This window comes from the organism of the source record quoted next, unplaced genomic scaffold (assembly GCF_019419815.1).
Source record: "Pyrus x bretschneideri cultivar Hongxiangsu unplaced genomic scaffold, Pyrus_bretschneideri_v1 Contig28, whole genome shotgun sequence".
In the NCBI taxonomy this organism is placed as follows: domain Eukaryota; kingdom Viridiplantae; phylum Streptophyta; class Magnoliopsida; order Rosales; family Rosaceae; genus Pyrus; species Pyrus x bretschneideri.
In genome coordinates, this window is record NW_025999590.1 from 596704 (window position 1) to 613804 (window position 17101).

Here is a 17101-nt window from a genome sequence, read left to right on the forward strand (position 1 = left end):
CATCGGCGTAGCTGTGCGTGTGTGTATATTTGACGTCGTCGTGGTGACCTGTGGGGATGCCCTATAAAACGTGGTCACCTCGTGACCTTGTTGTAACGGACTCGAAACAGATTCAAAAATTAAAACGCTGTTCGCCAGCGCAGAGTCCGCCGAATATTCCAGAAATACACAGAGAGAGAGAGAGAGAGAGAGAGAGAGAGAGAGAGAGAGAGAGAGTGTGTGTGTGTGTGTGAGGCCTTGGCATCCACAAAAGGCCGCGCGCAGAGAAACAGAAGCGTCGTTGTTTCGGAGGAGGAAGAATGGCGGATCAGTACTTGCTCGGATGGATCTTCGCCACCGTGCTGGGCGCCATGTTTCTGTGCAGAGCGCTGGCGAGGAGGAACGGCGAGAGAGGGAGAGCTTTGGTGGAGGAGGAGAGGAGCGAGTGCGTGAAGAGCGTGATGGTCTCCAACGGAGAATGCAGATCCACTGACGGCGACGTCGACGTCATCATCGTCGGAGCTGGTGTTGCCGGCGCCGCTCTCGCTCACACTCTCGGCAAGGTGAGGGGAAATTAAAATGCTTATATTGAATTGAATCTCTGTTTTCCTTGCATTTTCTCGGGAAACAAACACATTTTATTCGACTTTTGTTGTTAATTGTTTGAATCAATGTGGATTTGTGATTGCCAAGCACGCGCTTGAATTCGCCTGAATTCGAAGGGAAAACAAAAAAGGAAACGCTCTTGAAAAAGTTGCGGTTTTTTGAATTAATATATTAAAGGTTAATTATACAGCGACATCGACGTACACATGCATATTCATATGGAATCATTATACAGAATTACTCTAATGACCTTGTTAATTAAGCTTTAACAAACAAAAATCCTGATGAGTTTCTTAATCAAGCTGAATTATGAATGAAGATACCGTGTTCGATTTGAAGTCATGGTGTCGAATAATTTTCGAGTCTCTGCTGAGGGTATTGCATCACTCGAACAGTTACGTTCAACACGTTATGTTATGAACATATTGGTTGTGAAATTTTTATGCTACATTTGTGAAATTGTAAGTGGTTGTTAATTTAAAACACATCCGATCGAGCGATTTTCTTGTTTGAAGTTACTATTAGTATTTTACAGTTTCAATTGATAATCGTATGACCTTTTGATTGGATCAAGCCTGTTCAAGTCGAATTCGTACAGGTACCAACCTAAAGAATATATCTTTTGACAAGCTTTTATATTTCTTGTTTAGATTATTTTAAACATTACGATGGGTGTATAACGGGGGAGAGGATTCTCTCGCCAGATCTATTTTGTGAGAATCTTGAAAATCCTCCAATTATATCTGTTCGTTGTACATTGTACCGTCAGTTTTGGTCAGATATTGTTTATATTCAATTTTAAATTAAAATTTTATAATAATATTTTACCGCAGATATACAATGAGCGGATGTGATTAGAGGATTCCAGATCCTAAGAGGATCTGGCGAGAATCCTCCTGGGTATAACGGGACATAGTGTTCCGACCAAAAAGAAAAAAACGTTGACTCAATGATCCGTTTGGTGCCATTTCCAGGTCATGTAATTACGAAAGCCTGCAGTTTTCGAGATTTGTCTTACTGACCGGATTCAAGCTTACAATCGTGGGTCGTAGATTGAAATTAAGCTTTGACGCGCATTGCACTTACATTTTCGTGTTTGTATTTTTAGATCTAAAAGAATATTGTATCCTTACTTTTAAGGGAGATGCGAAAACTCATTAAAGCTGAAGAGATGCCCTGAGGGAGAATGGGAGATGCCATTTTGGGCAAAGGAAATTGGCTTGTTTTCGTCTACTTGGTTAGATTCTAGTGCCAGTTCTTTTCCTTTTGGAAATTGATTAAAGTACTTCGAAGTGCAGGATGGACGTCGGGTGCATGTGATTGAACGAGACTTGACAGAGCCTGACCGAATTGTTGGCGAGCTGCTACAACCTGGAGGCTACCTCAAATTAATTGAGCTGGGACTAGAAGGTAAGCTTGTTCGAACTTCTTACCATGCAGATGTATATGTTATGCAGCGAGTTTCTTGTCGTTAATGAATTCGTTGGAACTGATTAAATGATTAGTTTTGTTTGCTTCAAATTACAGAAGAAATCATTAGTTAATAAGCTTTGAATTATATCTGACTGCAGATTGTGTGGAGCAAATTGATGCTCAGCGGGTTTTTGGATATGCTCTTTTCAAGGATGGGAAAAATACTAAACTTTCTTACCCCTTGGAGAAATTTCACTCAGATGTGTCTGGAAGGAGCTTTCACAATGGCCGTTTCATACAGAGGATGCGGGAGAAGGCTGCAACTCTTCCCAAGTATGTCCTTTCTCCCTTGGTGATAACTTGATACGTATTAAATGTTGGTTTCTTTTATAGTGTTTGTTTCTGCCTGTTGACTCGGTTGCGAGATTCATGCGCTAATGTTCAGTGCATTTCTTTCTTTGAAGACTTTCTGTTCACTTGTAGTTATTCTTTCCTTTGTCTTTTATATTCTATAGTGTTCGATTGGAGCAAGGAACAGTTACTTCGCTACTTGAAGAAAAGGGAACAATTAAAGGTGTGCAATACAAGACTAAAACTGGCGAAGAGATGACCGCATATGCACCTCTTACTATTGTTTGTGATGGCTGTTTCTCCAACTTGCGTCGCTCTCTTTGTGATCCTAAGGTGAGGTTTGGATTGTAAGATTTTGATAGCATTATATATGTCGGCAAAGAAACTAAAAGAAGAATTAACATTCAACTCGTGTTTATGCGTAGCATCTCCGATCAACTTCTTATTTATTAATTTTGTGTTCTGCAGGTGGATGTGCCTTCTTGTTTTGTTGGGTTGATCCTGGAGAATTGCAATCTTCCACATGCTAATCACGGACATGTTATATTAGCAGACCCTTCTCCTATTTTGTTCTATCAAATCAGTAGCACGGAGGTTCGCTGTCTGGTTGATGTACCGGGACAAAAAGTTCCCTCCATTTCAAATGGTGAAATGGCAAAGTATTTGAAGACTGTGGTGGCTCCCCAGGTACGTATATTATGCTCTGCAGTTTAGTTATTTAACATTCATTTTCTCCGTACTTTGTTTACCTGTTAAATTCAGGATTTTGATTCAAGTTTTCTCCTCTCTTATTGCAGATTCCCCCTCAAATTTATGATTCCTTCATAGCTGCAGTGGATAAGGGTACCATAAGGACAATGCCGAACAGAAGCATGCCTGCCGCTCCCTACCCTACTCCTGGAGCTCTACTGATGGGGGATGCATTCAACATGCGCCACCCTCTAACAGGCGGAGGAATGACTGTGGCCTTGTCTGATATTGTTGTGCTGCGGAATCTTCTTAGGCCTTTGGGCAACCTAAATGATCCATCTACACTGTCCAAATATCTTGAATCCTTCTACACTCTCCGCAAGGTAAGTCGTAATAATTTTCCGGTGTATAAAAACAGGATGTGCTGCGGTTTTGTGTCTCATTGTAATATAAACTTTAGCTCACTGTCTGTATAATCTTCCAATTTGCAGCCAGTGGCATCCACGATAAATACATTGGCTGGTGCCCTTTACAAGGTCTTTTCTTCTTCACCTGATCAAGCAAGGAAGGAAATGCGCCAGGCATGCTTTGACTATCTAAGTCTCGGAGGTGTATTCTCTATGGGACCAGTCTCTCTACTCTCGGGCTTGAACCCTCGCCCTTCGAGTTTGGTTCTCCATTTCTTCGCTGTCGCAGTGTATGGTGTTGGTCGTCTTTTGCTGCCATTTCCATCACCTAAACGTGCCTGGATTGGAGCCAGATTAATTTCGGTAAGCAAAAATTGTTTCTTTCCCCCTTCGTCGTAATAGACTTATCTGGGGGGTTTGCTTCTTGTTTGGTTTCTGTTTATACGATTGTCTCTGCTGCAGAGTGCCTCAGGAATCATCTTCCCCATAATCAAGGCAGAAGGAGTTAGACAAATGTTTTTCCCTGCAACTGTTCCGGCATATTACAGAGCGCCTGTCTTAAGCGAGAAGCAGATGAAGAAGACCAGTAGATTGCGTAAATTGATGGTACCGAGAAAACAGCACTGTCGGGAGAGGATTTTCCGATGCGGACTGCCCCCGGCCATTCCTCATTAAAAGTCGAGGGGGAGGTTAATGCCAAAAACAGAAAGATTTATTGTGGTAACCGCAGATTTTGCTTTTTAGGACTCTTCTTTCTTTGTGTTCAGTGTTTAAAACAGCATGAAATTGGGGATATTTCGAAGAGACAAGGATTGATATGAAAATTGGGGTGACATTCTATATCGACGAGATATAGCAAAATCAATGTGTATCGAAAATATTTATTGATTTCATTACAAAAATTTTGCCGAAATCTATTCTAGATTTCAAACTTTATATTTTTTTATGAGATATTTTTCTTTAATTTCGACTAAATCTGAATGAGTTTATATACTCATCCCATTACAAATTTCTATAATTTTCATAAATTTACATATCGATATTTTAAACACAGATTCATACCTTATCTTTTCACATAGATAATAGAAAGAAAAAATACGAATCTCCTACATATGACTCGTTTATTTTTTTCTTACGCTTGTAGCCCCAAGTTCGAATTTTCCCTTCCTCGATATTGCTTTTATCACAAGAAAAATCCCATTAAAAAAAAGATAAATGCGACAAATCAACTTAATGGTATCACTGAACACATGAAATAGAACTGAATTATATACATTACATAATGTGAAAAATTGTTAAGCCAAATACATAGCCCTCTGTTTATGACGGTATTAAAAAAAAAAAAGCCATTTATTTCCGCATGATACAACATTAAAAAACAAACTTTCAAATTCTATCGTCACTTAGTACTACGATCTAGTGGTATTCCTCTTCACTTGTAAGTGAGAGGTTTTAGGTTCGATTCTCGCCAATGGCAAATTTGGACCACATTATTTCTAGCTCACTGTGAGGCTAAGCCTACCTCTTCCCTCTTAATGTAGATAATATCGTTTATTCAAAAAAAGAAAAAAAAAATCTATGGCGAAAGGCGAAGACTAACCTATTCGGGATTATGTTTTGCCGTTACTAGTGTAGTGCAGAGGAATGTGGAAGTGCCCGGTTGATTACCGCAACCTTAGCGTGCTTCAACTTCTCCAAAATATCAGCTTTATCAGCCGGTTCACAAACTCGTGTTCCCCCTCTCTTTCTTTATTGCCTCATACGACGTCATTACCTCTTTAAACTTAGCTTCAGCAGCCTCTGCAACAAAATTTGAAAACCAAACTTCAATGCAAAGCAATGGCATCGGCTTACTGGAATCGGCAATGTGTCAATGATACTCACCCTTATTGTTTTGGTTCTGATCTGGGTGAAACTGCTTCGCCCTGGTCCTAAATGCTGTCTGCAAGAAGGAAGCTATTACTATTGGCGATGGGAGAATATAACATAATACATCCCATCAAACTCTAAACTACCAACATAGTGATTGTCGAGGTCGTTGGATTAAGAGGGGAAAATACTGAGGGAAAAACATATTAGATCTGAACAGTATGCAAAGATTGCAGGGAAATACCTTAATCTCTGCGTCCGTGTAAGGTGCCTTTCTAAACCTGTTAAAAAAGAAGTGAAAACGTCAAGTTCATTGTTACTGATCGGATTGAGTGCTCATGCAAACACATGTCCAGCAGACCTGATCTTGAGGACACAAGCAAAATTGCAAAGAGAATCCATCAACATCAAGAATGACCATTACATCTTAAAACAAAAGATATCCGACTTGGCAGGTCAGCAAGATATTCACTATAAAAGACGTACAGAAAAGGAGATCACAGGGTTAATCCAACTTTACGGCGTGAAACTTTTATCTCTTACAGAATGTGTAAATCTTGCTTCACTTAAATTGCTTGAATCTAAAAAATATCATTGACAGAGATAGGTTTGGCTTCTCGCAACATATTTGCAAACCTCCATGAATTTGAGTATGTGCTATTCCAACACAGGATACCTAATTGTGTACTGAAGTTCAAACTTATCAAACAAACAACAGAGAATCTAAACATGCGTACGAATAATCTACTACTTCTAGGAGCTAGCTACTATCAACAAAAATTTAGCCAGCATATTGTTAATTGCCACAAGAAGAGAGGGAAATCAGTATGAAAGCTTAGAAGATCCATCCCCATTCTATTCTTCCAACATAATTATTAAGTTCAATATTTTTATTTTCTTAAAACTTCAGCTGACGGCATGTCAATTCAGATCTGACCCAGACAACTAGACAAAGTCCATAAGAATGCAAAAGTGAGGAAATAGTTTAAGATCAATTTCAGTTATGAATGTGATTAGGTCTCGGAAAACACTAACATTACCTGTCAAGGCCTAAAACTGAGTAGTGATGTGATAACAAATAGTTGGCATTCTCTCTGGGAGTTTCCCTGTAGTTACTCCTCCGGTCTTTAAAGGATGTATCAGTCTTCCAATACCAATCCTCTCGCTGGAACTGTTGATGATACCCACCCTGACCGTTTTCCCTCCAGCTCTCATAGGTTCTTTTGTATTTGCTCCTCTCTCTATTGAACACGCTTTGCATACGCCTAATACGTTCCTACAGATGACAGAAAAATCCATGACAAAAATCCCCATTTGAGTCAAATTAGGAATGTTCCTATAATAAAGGCTTCACATTTTAAGGCAAGCACTAAGAACAAGAATTGGAGTTGAAAATATCAAATTCAGCACCGAGCAGGGTTTTGTGACGCAATGTGGTGACTAGGGAAAACAGCAATCATAGTAAGTGGTCGGAAAACTGCACTCTCAGAGTTAAAATACGAGAGTAGAGCCACTATTTTTAATCAGGTTTTTTACGATCAAGCGTGCTAAATTAACCGAAAGCTGCAGAGAAGAAAATAGAAAAACAACACAGAGGAATTATAACTCACCACCCTCTCCATTTCTTCTTCATACTCCTCTTGCATGCGACGGTTATATCTTTTCCATGCTTCCTCCTGAAAAGATGTCCGGAATGAACTGCCACTTCGTCTCCCCGTTGATGGCGATCTGAACAACTTTTTCATGCAATCACAGACATGATCAACTCCATTAACTACTACTAACATTATAACATACCCAGATATTAATTTCTACATAAAAAAAAAAAAGCATCACTTTTCAATGAGGACTTGCAGGATTGCATCTACATTAACTATGGTTTCTTCAACTCCATTTCAAGCTTTGAATTTTCGGTTCACGAGTAACGAAAAGGTTTCGAATTTACAAAATCGACAATAAACCCATTACTTGTATGATATCTACCTGAGCGTAGACCCAATCAACAGTCCTACGAAGCTGGGAAACCTGCCAAATTCCCACACAATTCTCAATTCTCAATTCTAATTCTCTATAAATGCTGCAGATTGGACAAAAGAAAACAACATATAGGAATGAAGAGATGTGAACTTACGGCGAGAGTGGTGGCGGTGGCGCCAATTAGACCAAACACCAGAATCCCCCAAATCTTCATGTCTTCCGCTTTTGCCTCGTACGGTCTGCCTGGCGGAGTCCACGGTCCATTCCTATTCCTGCTCCGATCACGGTCGTCGTCGCCGCAGCTCATTTTCCCGGAAATTCTCAAACTTTCTGTATCGAATTCAGCAATTCTTACTCTTTGCAGATTGTAAATGTTCAGGAAACCCAGCAACCATGGTTGGGGTTCTTCCCCTTCTTTTTGGCTCTTCAAAAGCAGAAAGATTGGACTTTTCACGAATTGGGCCTATTGATTGGTGGCTAGTGGATCATGGCCCAATAGGCCCAACTAATTATTAGTAAGAAAGGAAAAAAAAGTTTTATACGTACTTGGAATTAGAAAGTCATGAATCAAAATGATACTTGTTATTTCTAAGATATAAACTACCTTCTTTACTTGATATGGTACCTTATTGTTCATGTATTTTTGGTACTTTCTTGCATACATCCCACCTTTTTATTTATTTATTTTGTTACTTTCTTGCATATATTATTGGTACTTTATTCTTATTTTTTCGGGATTGATTATAGTACTTAGTGTTAGATCAGATATACTCTTTGAACTTTATTACAACATATTTGATCGTCAGACGATGATAGAACCAACGGCTATAGCCAAATTCAGAGTTGCTTTCACAATTTCAAGTGGATAAAACTAGCAAAAAAAAAAAAAAAAAAGAAAAAAAAAGAAGAGAATTTGAACGATTAAAATAAACACGTTTAAAAGATTATAAAGACTAAAAATCAAATTGCAAGTCAAGAGGCCGAATCTTGATGACATGGGTGACTATGGGCCGTTTGGCTCACGAGCCCAATAGGCCCAAACTAATTTTCTTCGTCTATCCAGACCGTTAGATATTCGCACCAAAAAGAGAAAAAAAAGTAAATTGTAGTAATAATTCCTTAGTTTATGATCATTGATCCCTCAATTTTAATCCAACTGGAGAAATGATCCTTAACTTTAATTCAATTGGATCAATGATCTCTTAACTTTAACTCAATTGGAGCAATGATTATTCCAACATAACTCAATTTACATGTTTCCGAATCCACGTCTTACAGCAAATATGACATAAGTTTGGATTTGGAGAGCTCTATGACCCGTCTTGTCTTGTAACAATTTGCAACAATGTATTGTAAGATTTTATAGTGGATTATGATACTGAATGGTATCATTTGCTTCGAAAGGGTAAATAAACATGTCACAAAGAACTAGAATGTGGACAAAAGGTTTCTCTAATATCTTTGATGAAATGTGTCTTTTGACTCCCATGTCGTTCACCTGGTTTTGCCTCTTACAATGTAGAAGATGTATTTCTCGTTCTTTGAGAATATTTTGTCTTCTTTCTTGTTAGGAACATAGTATTTTCTCTGTCTCAAGTAGCAATACAAAACTCGCATTTTGGTGGGAGGAACTTACAAATCCACCTGACATAGTGAGATTTTTGATATTTCTCATACAGGCTATCCTCGCAAGCAGAGAGCTAAAGCTGCTGAGGTTTCCTAATTTGGGAGGGCGGTAAGTAACTGCTGTACATATATATCTTGCCTGTTCTATGAACCTTGAACATGTCAAATGGATAGATATTTTATTTTCATTGTCCATGTCCTTACACCATTCTGCTTTTTAATATTTTGTTTTCTTATTTGATTGGTTTATTGGGATATCAAAACTTTTAGGCCTCGTTTGATAGAGAGGATTAGCTTGGATAGTACTATCTTCACTGTATTGAAGGCATTTGAAGGGAGAAATGGATGGCAACTTCCTTATTTTGTCTAAGTTGAAGATTACTTATGAATAAAGTTGTCCCTTTCAATCGTACCATTTTTGTGGAGACTATTAGGGGTATCTTTTCTTAATGAGTAACCTTCAACTTAGGAGAAAATATGAAAGTTTCCGTTTCTTCCTTCAAAATGCCTTAATGTAGTTAATAGTCCTATCCAAGTTTTGTCCTGCCTATCAAACGAGGCCTTAAGGTTTACCTATGCGAGAGTAATGTCCATATGTATCTTTCCTCTTGGGGGAGGGAAGGACGAACGTTTCAGACGATTCTTCTTATCATTCTACCTTGTCTTGAATTTTTGTCAGGGTTTGCATCGCTTGTTTTTATAGACAGAATAACTGACATATTGTCGTGTTTTCTTTCTGAAGGCTAAATTAAGGAGCACATCCTGGTGGTCTAAGTTTTTTGGTCAGATTAGCTTAGAAGAGAATGATGATGCCGCCAAGAAGTTAAATGAGGCAGCAACAAAGATGTCATATGTCTCAAACTGCCAAGTTTTCCACCTCAGGTCATTAAATTGATGTCTTGACATTCGACTAAAAAAGACGTCTTGACATAGTAGCCGTTCTGAAGCTGCTTCGTACAGTAATTTCAAATATTTGGACAATCTTTACGACATTCTGTCTAACATTATTCTTTCATATGTTTATTCTTTCATTGAAATTGTTTTGGGAGGTGAAGCATGCATTGGTTTGGTGAGTTGTGAGTGCTCAGATACGTCGGATAAATAAGTTTTTGTTGAGCCAATGCATTGATGTAATTTGGGATGGAGTTTTGCAGACTCATGCTTCCTCATTAGTTTCTTCAAGATGAATCAAATCTAGGATTTCATCTGTTCTTAATTGTCAAAAGAAACGCGCATCCCGCCATATTCGTTGTTTTTCGGTTTTTCATTTTTACGCTTCAAATCTGCAATATAAAAACTACTGATGCTAGCCAAAGTGGAAACTCGAACGCCAATGTAATACCGTTCTTGCGTACCCCAAAGCAGCAAAGCTTCATATCTTCGAAGCTGTTATGTAAATGGTAATGGTGTTCAAAGATAAGGTGTACCAAATCCAGTGGGAGACATTGAGTGAGTCTGCAGGGGCAACCCCATCACATGAGGAAACAAAAACACCTAGGCTTATGTGTCGCATGTTCGATTTCCATCCTATCCTTTGCTTTGATTATGTTGATCGTTTTATTAGAAAATTTAGAGAGGTGGTAGTTCCATTTGGGAAATCCGATAAAATTTGAGATGAGAGGAGATGACATCTCCCAATCTATTCTGGACAACAACATCAACAAAGTCTTATCCCACTAAGTGCAGTCGGCTATATAAATCTTAAAACGTCATTGCGTTCGGTTTTGTGTCATTTCTTCTGTTAGATGCAAGTGTTCTAAGTCTTTTCTTAAAGTCTCTTTCTAAGTCTTCCTAGGTCTTCCCTACCCTTTTAACCCTAAGCATTTGTCTCGTAATCGCATCTACTAACCGGATAGTTTGTAGGTCTTCGTGAATGAGCATCCCAAACTATTTTGGACGACAAGAAAAAAATGGGGTGCTTGGGCTTTTGACGTGAATGAGGGGAGATGAGGTAGGTTTGGATGATAAAATAATAGGATTTCTTTTTGTTACGTGATAATGTTTAGAGGCTTAATATACCTCAATATGAATGTCTTGCCAATTAGTACTGTGACTAGTTACTGTTATGCGATGGAAACAACTTTATTTATATTTTTCTGCTCAAATTACGACCTTGTTCTCGCTCTTAATTAAATGTCATTTTTTCTTCATGCTTAGTACCATCTAGGGGTGGATTTTTTTGCCAAATTGCCGTGCCATACCGATTTTGTGCCAATCGGTAATGGATACCATTACCACGGTATTACCGTACCATACCGTACCGAAAATATAATATAATATATAATTTATAAATTATATAATATATAATTATATAACACATATTTATAATATTCTAATAATTTGAAAATAAAACCCTACAGATACAGAGTTACAAACTACTCACTCACTCACTCTTTCTCATTTTAGCCGTTCTACTTTTATTCTCTATGCTGGAGACAAAAACTCACCCACTCATCTCAAATTCTCCCATCGAACACTTCTTGTCGAACAGTCTCATCCATCTCATCTTCGTCTCTCCCGCGACTCTGTCTATCAAGGTTAGTTCTCTAGAGTTAGATAAAAAAAAAAAAAAAAATTTAGAAACCCTAAATTGATAAATTGAGGATTTGTAATTAATTTGTTAAATGGATTAGACTCAATCGATTAGGAATTGCATGACCTTTTGATCGAGTTATCACTTGTCAATGATGCATATCTTTTTTTCTTCTATGCTTTTCTGCTTTTGGGTTGCTGAGTTTGTATAATTTGCTTTGTTGGGTTTAGTTTTGAGGTTTTGGGTGTGAAATGTGAAGGGCGGAGGGATTAGCTTTAGCTGGGTGTGTCCATGTGTGACAAAAAGGTGTGAAATTTGGAGCTGTGTGGGATGCATGCAGCATGCCTACTATCATTTCATATATAAAAGTGAGATAAATATAGGGAGAGGGAATTTCCTTTTTCCATAATCCAATTGCTTACTTTGATAATAACTTTTTTAAAGGTGATGCATGATTTTGCTTACCTTGAACAACTTTAATTAATTACTTTGATCATGATTTGTTTTATGTTTGCTTTTTAATTGATACAATTGGAATGGGTACTGTTTTTGGTATGATGTGTATACGAATTAGCTTCTACTATATTTGAATATGATGTGTATACGACATAATGTTGTGTTTTATTTTTGGTATTAGGTAAAGATGAAGTCTAGGACAAGCAAATCTTTGTGTGGCTGTACTACTAGTACACCTTCCACCACCCAACCGCAACCTTAACCCCAAACACTTGAAACACAATCTCAACAACAAAATCAAGGAGAAAGGGATGAAAGTGTGGGAAATGGTAAGAGAGATGTGCCCGATGAATATGAAGATGTAAGTGGGTGCGATCGGAGTGTTCGTTACATGCTAAGAGAGTGAAAAGAACCTTAAGTAAAGGGAAATACGCTCATATTGCAAAAAAGACGTTTCGGCCGATCCTGGGACAAATGGGACATCAAGCATAGGAAATCACCTTAGAAAAGCTTGTAAAGACTCATCTCTTTATATGAAAGTGGATAATAATCAACGGATCTTAACAAATGAGTCTATGAGCAGTGGATTGGTCCCCCACACCTTTAACCAAAAAAAACTTGAGTTAAAGGTTGTGATGTTTGTCATTAAGGATGATCAACCATTTAAGGTGGTTGAAGGTAGTGGGTACATTGATATGATGAAAGAGGCTCAACCTCGGTTCAAGATTCCAAATAGGAAGAAAATTGCGGCCGGTGTGTGGGATTTATATGTGTTGGAGAAGTCTAAGTTATTTGAAGCAATGCATAATCAAATGATAAGTATCACAACTGATATTTGGACATCGGTACAAAACATTAACTACATGGTAGTTACTGCTCACTTCATGGATAGTGAATGAAAGTTGCACAAACGGATCATAAACTTTATAAAGATCACGGGTCATAAGGGAGAAGACATTGGGAAAGTTTTAGAGGTGTGTTTGAACCAATGGGGGATAGAGAAGATGTGACATCCTACATCGCCCAGGGGAGTGATCCTTATATATATATTCCCATCCTTACCTAGCACGAGGCATTTTGGGAGCTCACTGGCTTCGAGTTCCGTAGGAACTCCGAAGTTAAGCGAGTAGTGCGCGAGAGCATTCCCAGGATGGGTGACCCATCGGGAAGTTCTCGTGTGAGTTCCCAGAAACAAAACCGTGAGGGCGTGGTCGGGGCCCAAAGCGGACAATATCGTGCTACGGTGGTGGAGCGGGCCCGGGTTGTGGTGGGGGCCCGGGCCGGGATGTGACAATTTGGTATCAGAGCCTAACCCTGGCTGTGGTGTGCCGACGAGGACGTCGGGCCCCTAAGGGGGGTGGATTGTGACATCCCACATCGCCTAGGGGAGTGATCCTTATATATATATATTCCCATCCCTACCTAGCACGAGGCCTTTTGGGAGCTCACTGGCTTCGAGTTCCGTAGGAACTCCGAAGTTAAGCGAGTAGTGCGCGAGAGCATTCCCAGGATGGGTGACCCATCGGGAAGTTCTCGTGTGAGTTCCCAGAAACAAAACCGTGAGGGCGTGGTCGGGGCCCAAAGCTGACAATATCGTGGTACGGTGGTGGAGCGGGCCCGGGTTGTGGTGGGGGCCCGGGCCAGGATGTGACAGAAGATCTTTAGCATTACGGTTGATAATGCTTTCACCAATAATGTTGCGGTTGACTACATGAAAAAGAGGCTAGGGCATCTTTGACACCTAAAATGGTAGAGGCACTAGTGTGTACTAGTGATTGGCTTAGAGCGGATGAAGTAAACTTCTACAAGGAACCAACGGAAGATATACTTCAATTTTACAAGGAAATGGAAGATGTGGAAACAAGTAAGATAGGCTTGAATTTTTTTAGTAAATTTGTTGTTAAATGGTTTTCAACTTTAATTCTTCTTGCTACTAATATGTTTTCTTTGTTTATAATGTAGGCTTGACACAAGCTCAATCTTCTACAAGTTCAATGCCTCCTCCAAAAGCTTCAACATCTCAAACTTGAAGAATTGATCGATGAATTTTACTTTTGGAAGTTTCGTTTCAATTTTCATTTGGTTTGAAAGTTTAACTTCTATTTGGATTGTTAACTTCTATTTGTTTTGGTTCGTAACTTCTATTTGGATTTTAAGCTTAATTTTCATCATAAATCTTGATGCATCATTTGAATTATTGTGTGTGTGAATTGTGAATGATGAATAATGGATGAATTTAGGCTACAATGTATGAGATAAAGGTACAATAAAAAAGTTTTTCCCTTGAATTGGGTTAAAAAAGCAAAAACATATTTTGTCACAAAACAAAGTGGCAATTACCATTGTCATACCATGTCAACTGAACCATTTGACAATACCGAACTTCAATATACTGAAAGTTTGGTATGGTAATGGTAATAGATTTTGCCAAACTGAAAGTTTGGTATGGTAATTGGTACGGTAACTGTACCGAACCCACCCTACTACCATCACATGATAGAAACCACTCTATACAAGAAAATTTCTCCATCCACTCTAGACTCCTAATTGTAATATTTGATAAACTTTGTAGGCCCAAGCATCATCCACCACTAATATCAACTATATTATCCTAACTTAACCACCTATTACTAGGTGTTGAGTTTTATTACAAAAGGTATTGTTGATATTAGGGTGGAAACTCTTATATATTAGTTGTATATTAATATTATTTTGTTATATAACCAATTTGGGATCCTATTCTCCAATGCGACCCCTCATGAGTGGCTCCACACAAGGTCACAAGGAAACCAATTCCCACATCAGGAACTGGTCAAGTAATTATACCAAAACTGAAGCCGATCTTTTCGAGAGCCTGGTCGGCTGGTGTTCAGTCTTTGGAGTCAACGCCAATGTTTTTGAAGGCCAATCATTCAGTTGCCTTAAGTTGGAGCTAGCACATCTTTCCAAAAGCCTAACTCTACGAAGCATGTTCGACCCTAGTAACTCGAGCTCAGAACGTGTCGAGAAAATAATCTACTCTAATACCATTATAAACTTTATAAGCCCAAGCATGGTCCACCATTATTATTGATATTGCTTCAAGCTTAACCACCTATTACTAGGTGTAGAGTTTTATCACAAAATGCATCAGTGATATTAAAAGTGAAAATTCCCAAATATTAATTGGTATATTATTATTTGATATGACCGATGTGAGATCTTATTCTCTAACAACATTTCTACATGTACTATCACGAGATGTCATAAACTATCCTATACAAGTTTCCCTTCCATCTGGTTCCAACCTCATTCTGACTCTTTATTTTATTTTATTTTATTTTTATTTTTTTGGAAAAATGTCATTTTTTTTCACACTCAACTATCACATCACCAGACGCAACGTACCGTATAAAAAAATTTCTCCATCTGATTCCAACCTATTTTCAAGCACACAACGTACGTACGTTACTCAAATGTGATTTTTCCACAACTCTCTTTCCAAGCACACACTGCCACAATGGAGCTAGCCTTAGAAATACATGGTCTTTCCTTCCATTTAGGGTAAAAACACACAACACGCATGGCCCGGCCGGCATGGTTTTGACTAAAGATGAAGACTCAAAGAGCTTGCCCATGACAGAAGATCATTGACTTGAGCGGAGACCAAGTGTGCATGCAATTCATTGCCTGCATGCTACATCTTTGCATCTCTCTCAAATAAATGAAGGACTAACCGACCAAGCCTAACCTAATCCATGTAAGCTTCAAAGTTTGCGGAGCCTCCAAGTAGCCTTAGAATTTATAACAAAATGGCAGGAGAGTACAAAGTAGCTCAAAGATTGTTGGCAATTTCCACACTCGATAGCTTCTTAGTTTAGTAATTTTTCCCATTTGGCTAAGGACAAGTAGAAAACCGTCCACATTTCTTACTGTAAAAGTGCTTGTAATAAAAGCCATATGTAGAATTTGATCATACAAGGCGAGACGTACCACACGCATGCTCCATGATTATATATTTTCGGCAAGAAAAGCCTGCAATACACGTGGGTCAAAAGAGAAATGTTTTCTAACTCTCTAAAAATTTATCAGACAAGCTTCCCATAATTTTCTTGCTTACTTGCAGAAACATCCGACAATGGTACAAACTATATGAAAATGTCCACAGAAGTAGCAGCTTAAAATCGTTATCTCCTTGGAGTTTGCATTTTACTTTTTGACTTCGAACTCCATACGGCTCAAGTGCAGTCACATCCAAATCGCTACCTCCACTGCTTCTGTTCTTCATTCCAAACCCTAGTTGATAATTTTGTGCTCTTGAGATAATAAACTTAGTACATGAAATATACGCACTGAAATACAACTTCTACATACTTTCTTATATTTTTAATATCAAACGTTACGTACTATTATACGTCTAAAGTCTTTGCTTATGGTGATCATAAGTACAAAACACATCTTGTATTCTTTCACCATATCTATATGTGTCTAAAATGATCATCATCATCAGTTTCAGTATTTTGAAGCTCCAAATCTTTGTATATAAATATGAAAACATATTCTACTTTTGTACAATTTCATTCTTCCCACTGCTATAGCTCATTTTCTGAAATAAGTGATTCATCTTTCCTGCAAGTTACAATTTAACATATATGCAGAAATCTCATAAAAGCATATAAAAAAAAACCTATGCACATTTGTATTATCATTGTGAGAAATGTAGGAATACCTACAAAACATATCATGTACATGTTCTTTCGTATACTCTTAATCAAACAACTAAAAAACTAGTATGCTCTTAATCAAACAACTAAAAAACTAGTATACGTATAAAGTCCTTGTCTACGATGAGTCGATGACCTGACCCTTTTCTACTTATATTACCAATCATTTGGCTCATTTCTAATAATTTTCTAATAATTAAGTACTAATTAGCAGACGTAACTGCATGAAAAATCTTGCTAATTAAGATAAACAAATTGGCTTGTTTAATCTACGAAATGAGTTACGAGAGAGGTCGAGAAAGATCACAAGATATATAAGATGAAAGTGTGTGTGTGTGTGTGTGTGTATATATATGCTGCATCTGCATGAGGGCATATCAGTGAGAGTAACGTGGTAGACATGCTGGTTGTCACTGAGCATATATTGGGGTCTTTTCTGAGTATACGTCCAAAGTCACACAAATTTCGGTCAGAGCTTTTAGACAAAGGAC

General features: G+C 38.2%; 2 protein-coding genes across 2 annotated transcripts; one reads left to right on the forward strand and one right to left on the reverse strand.

Moving 5' to 3' along the window:
- Nucleotides 1–85: 85 nt before the first annotated feature.
- Nucleotides 86–4382, forward strand: LOC125479237 (squalene monooxygenase SE1-like). Its single transcript, XM_048588373.1, has 8 exons — nucleotides 86–542; nucleotides 1884–1995; nucleotides 2157–2331; nucleotides 2514–2682; nucleotides 2818–3036; nucleotides 3147–3422; nucleotides 3531–3809; nucleotides 3909–4382. The coding sequence occupies exons 1-8, from the start codon at nucleotides 300–302 to the stop codon at nucleotides 4119–4121; spliced, it is 1686 nt and encodes a 561-aa protein (XP_048444330.1). The 5' UTR covers nucleotides 86–299; the 3' UTR covers nucleotides 4122–4382.
- A 315-nt stretch (nucleotides 4383–4697) lies between these two features.
- LOC125479238 (dnaJ homolog subfamily C member 7 homolog) lies at nucleotides 4698–7747 on the reverse strand. The gene is made up of 7 exons (XM_048588374.1): nucleotides 7447–7747; nucleotides 7299–7340; nucleotides 6926–7051; nucleotides 6356–6591; nucleotides 5560–5596; nucleotides 5331–5388; nucleotides 4698–5246 (listed from the first exon to the last, which is right to left on the reverse strand). Exons 1-7 carry the CDS (start codon nucleotides 7597–7599, stop codon nucleotides 5167–5169), a joined length of 732 nt encoding a protein of 243 aa, XP_048444331.1. The 5' UTR covers nucleotides 7600–7747; the 3' UTR covers nucleotides 4698–5166.
- Nucleotides 7748–17101: the final 9354 nt, after the last annotated feature.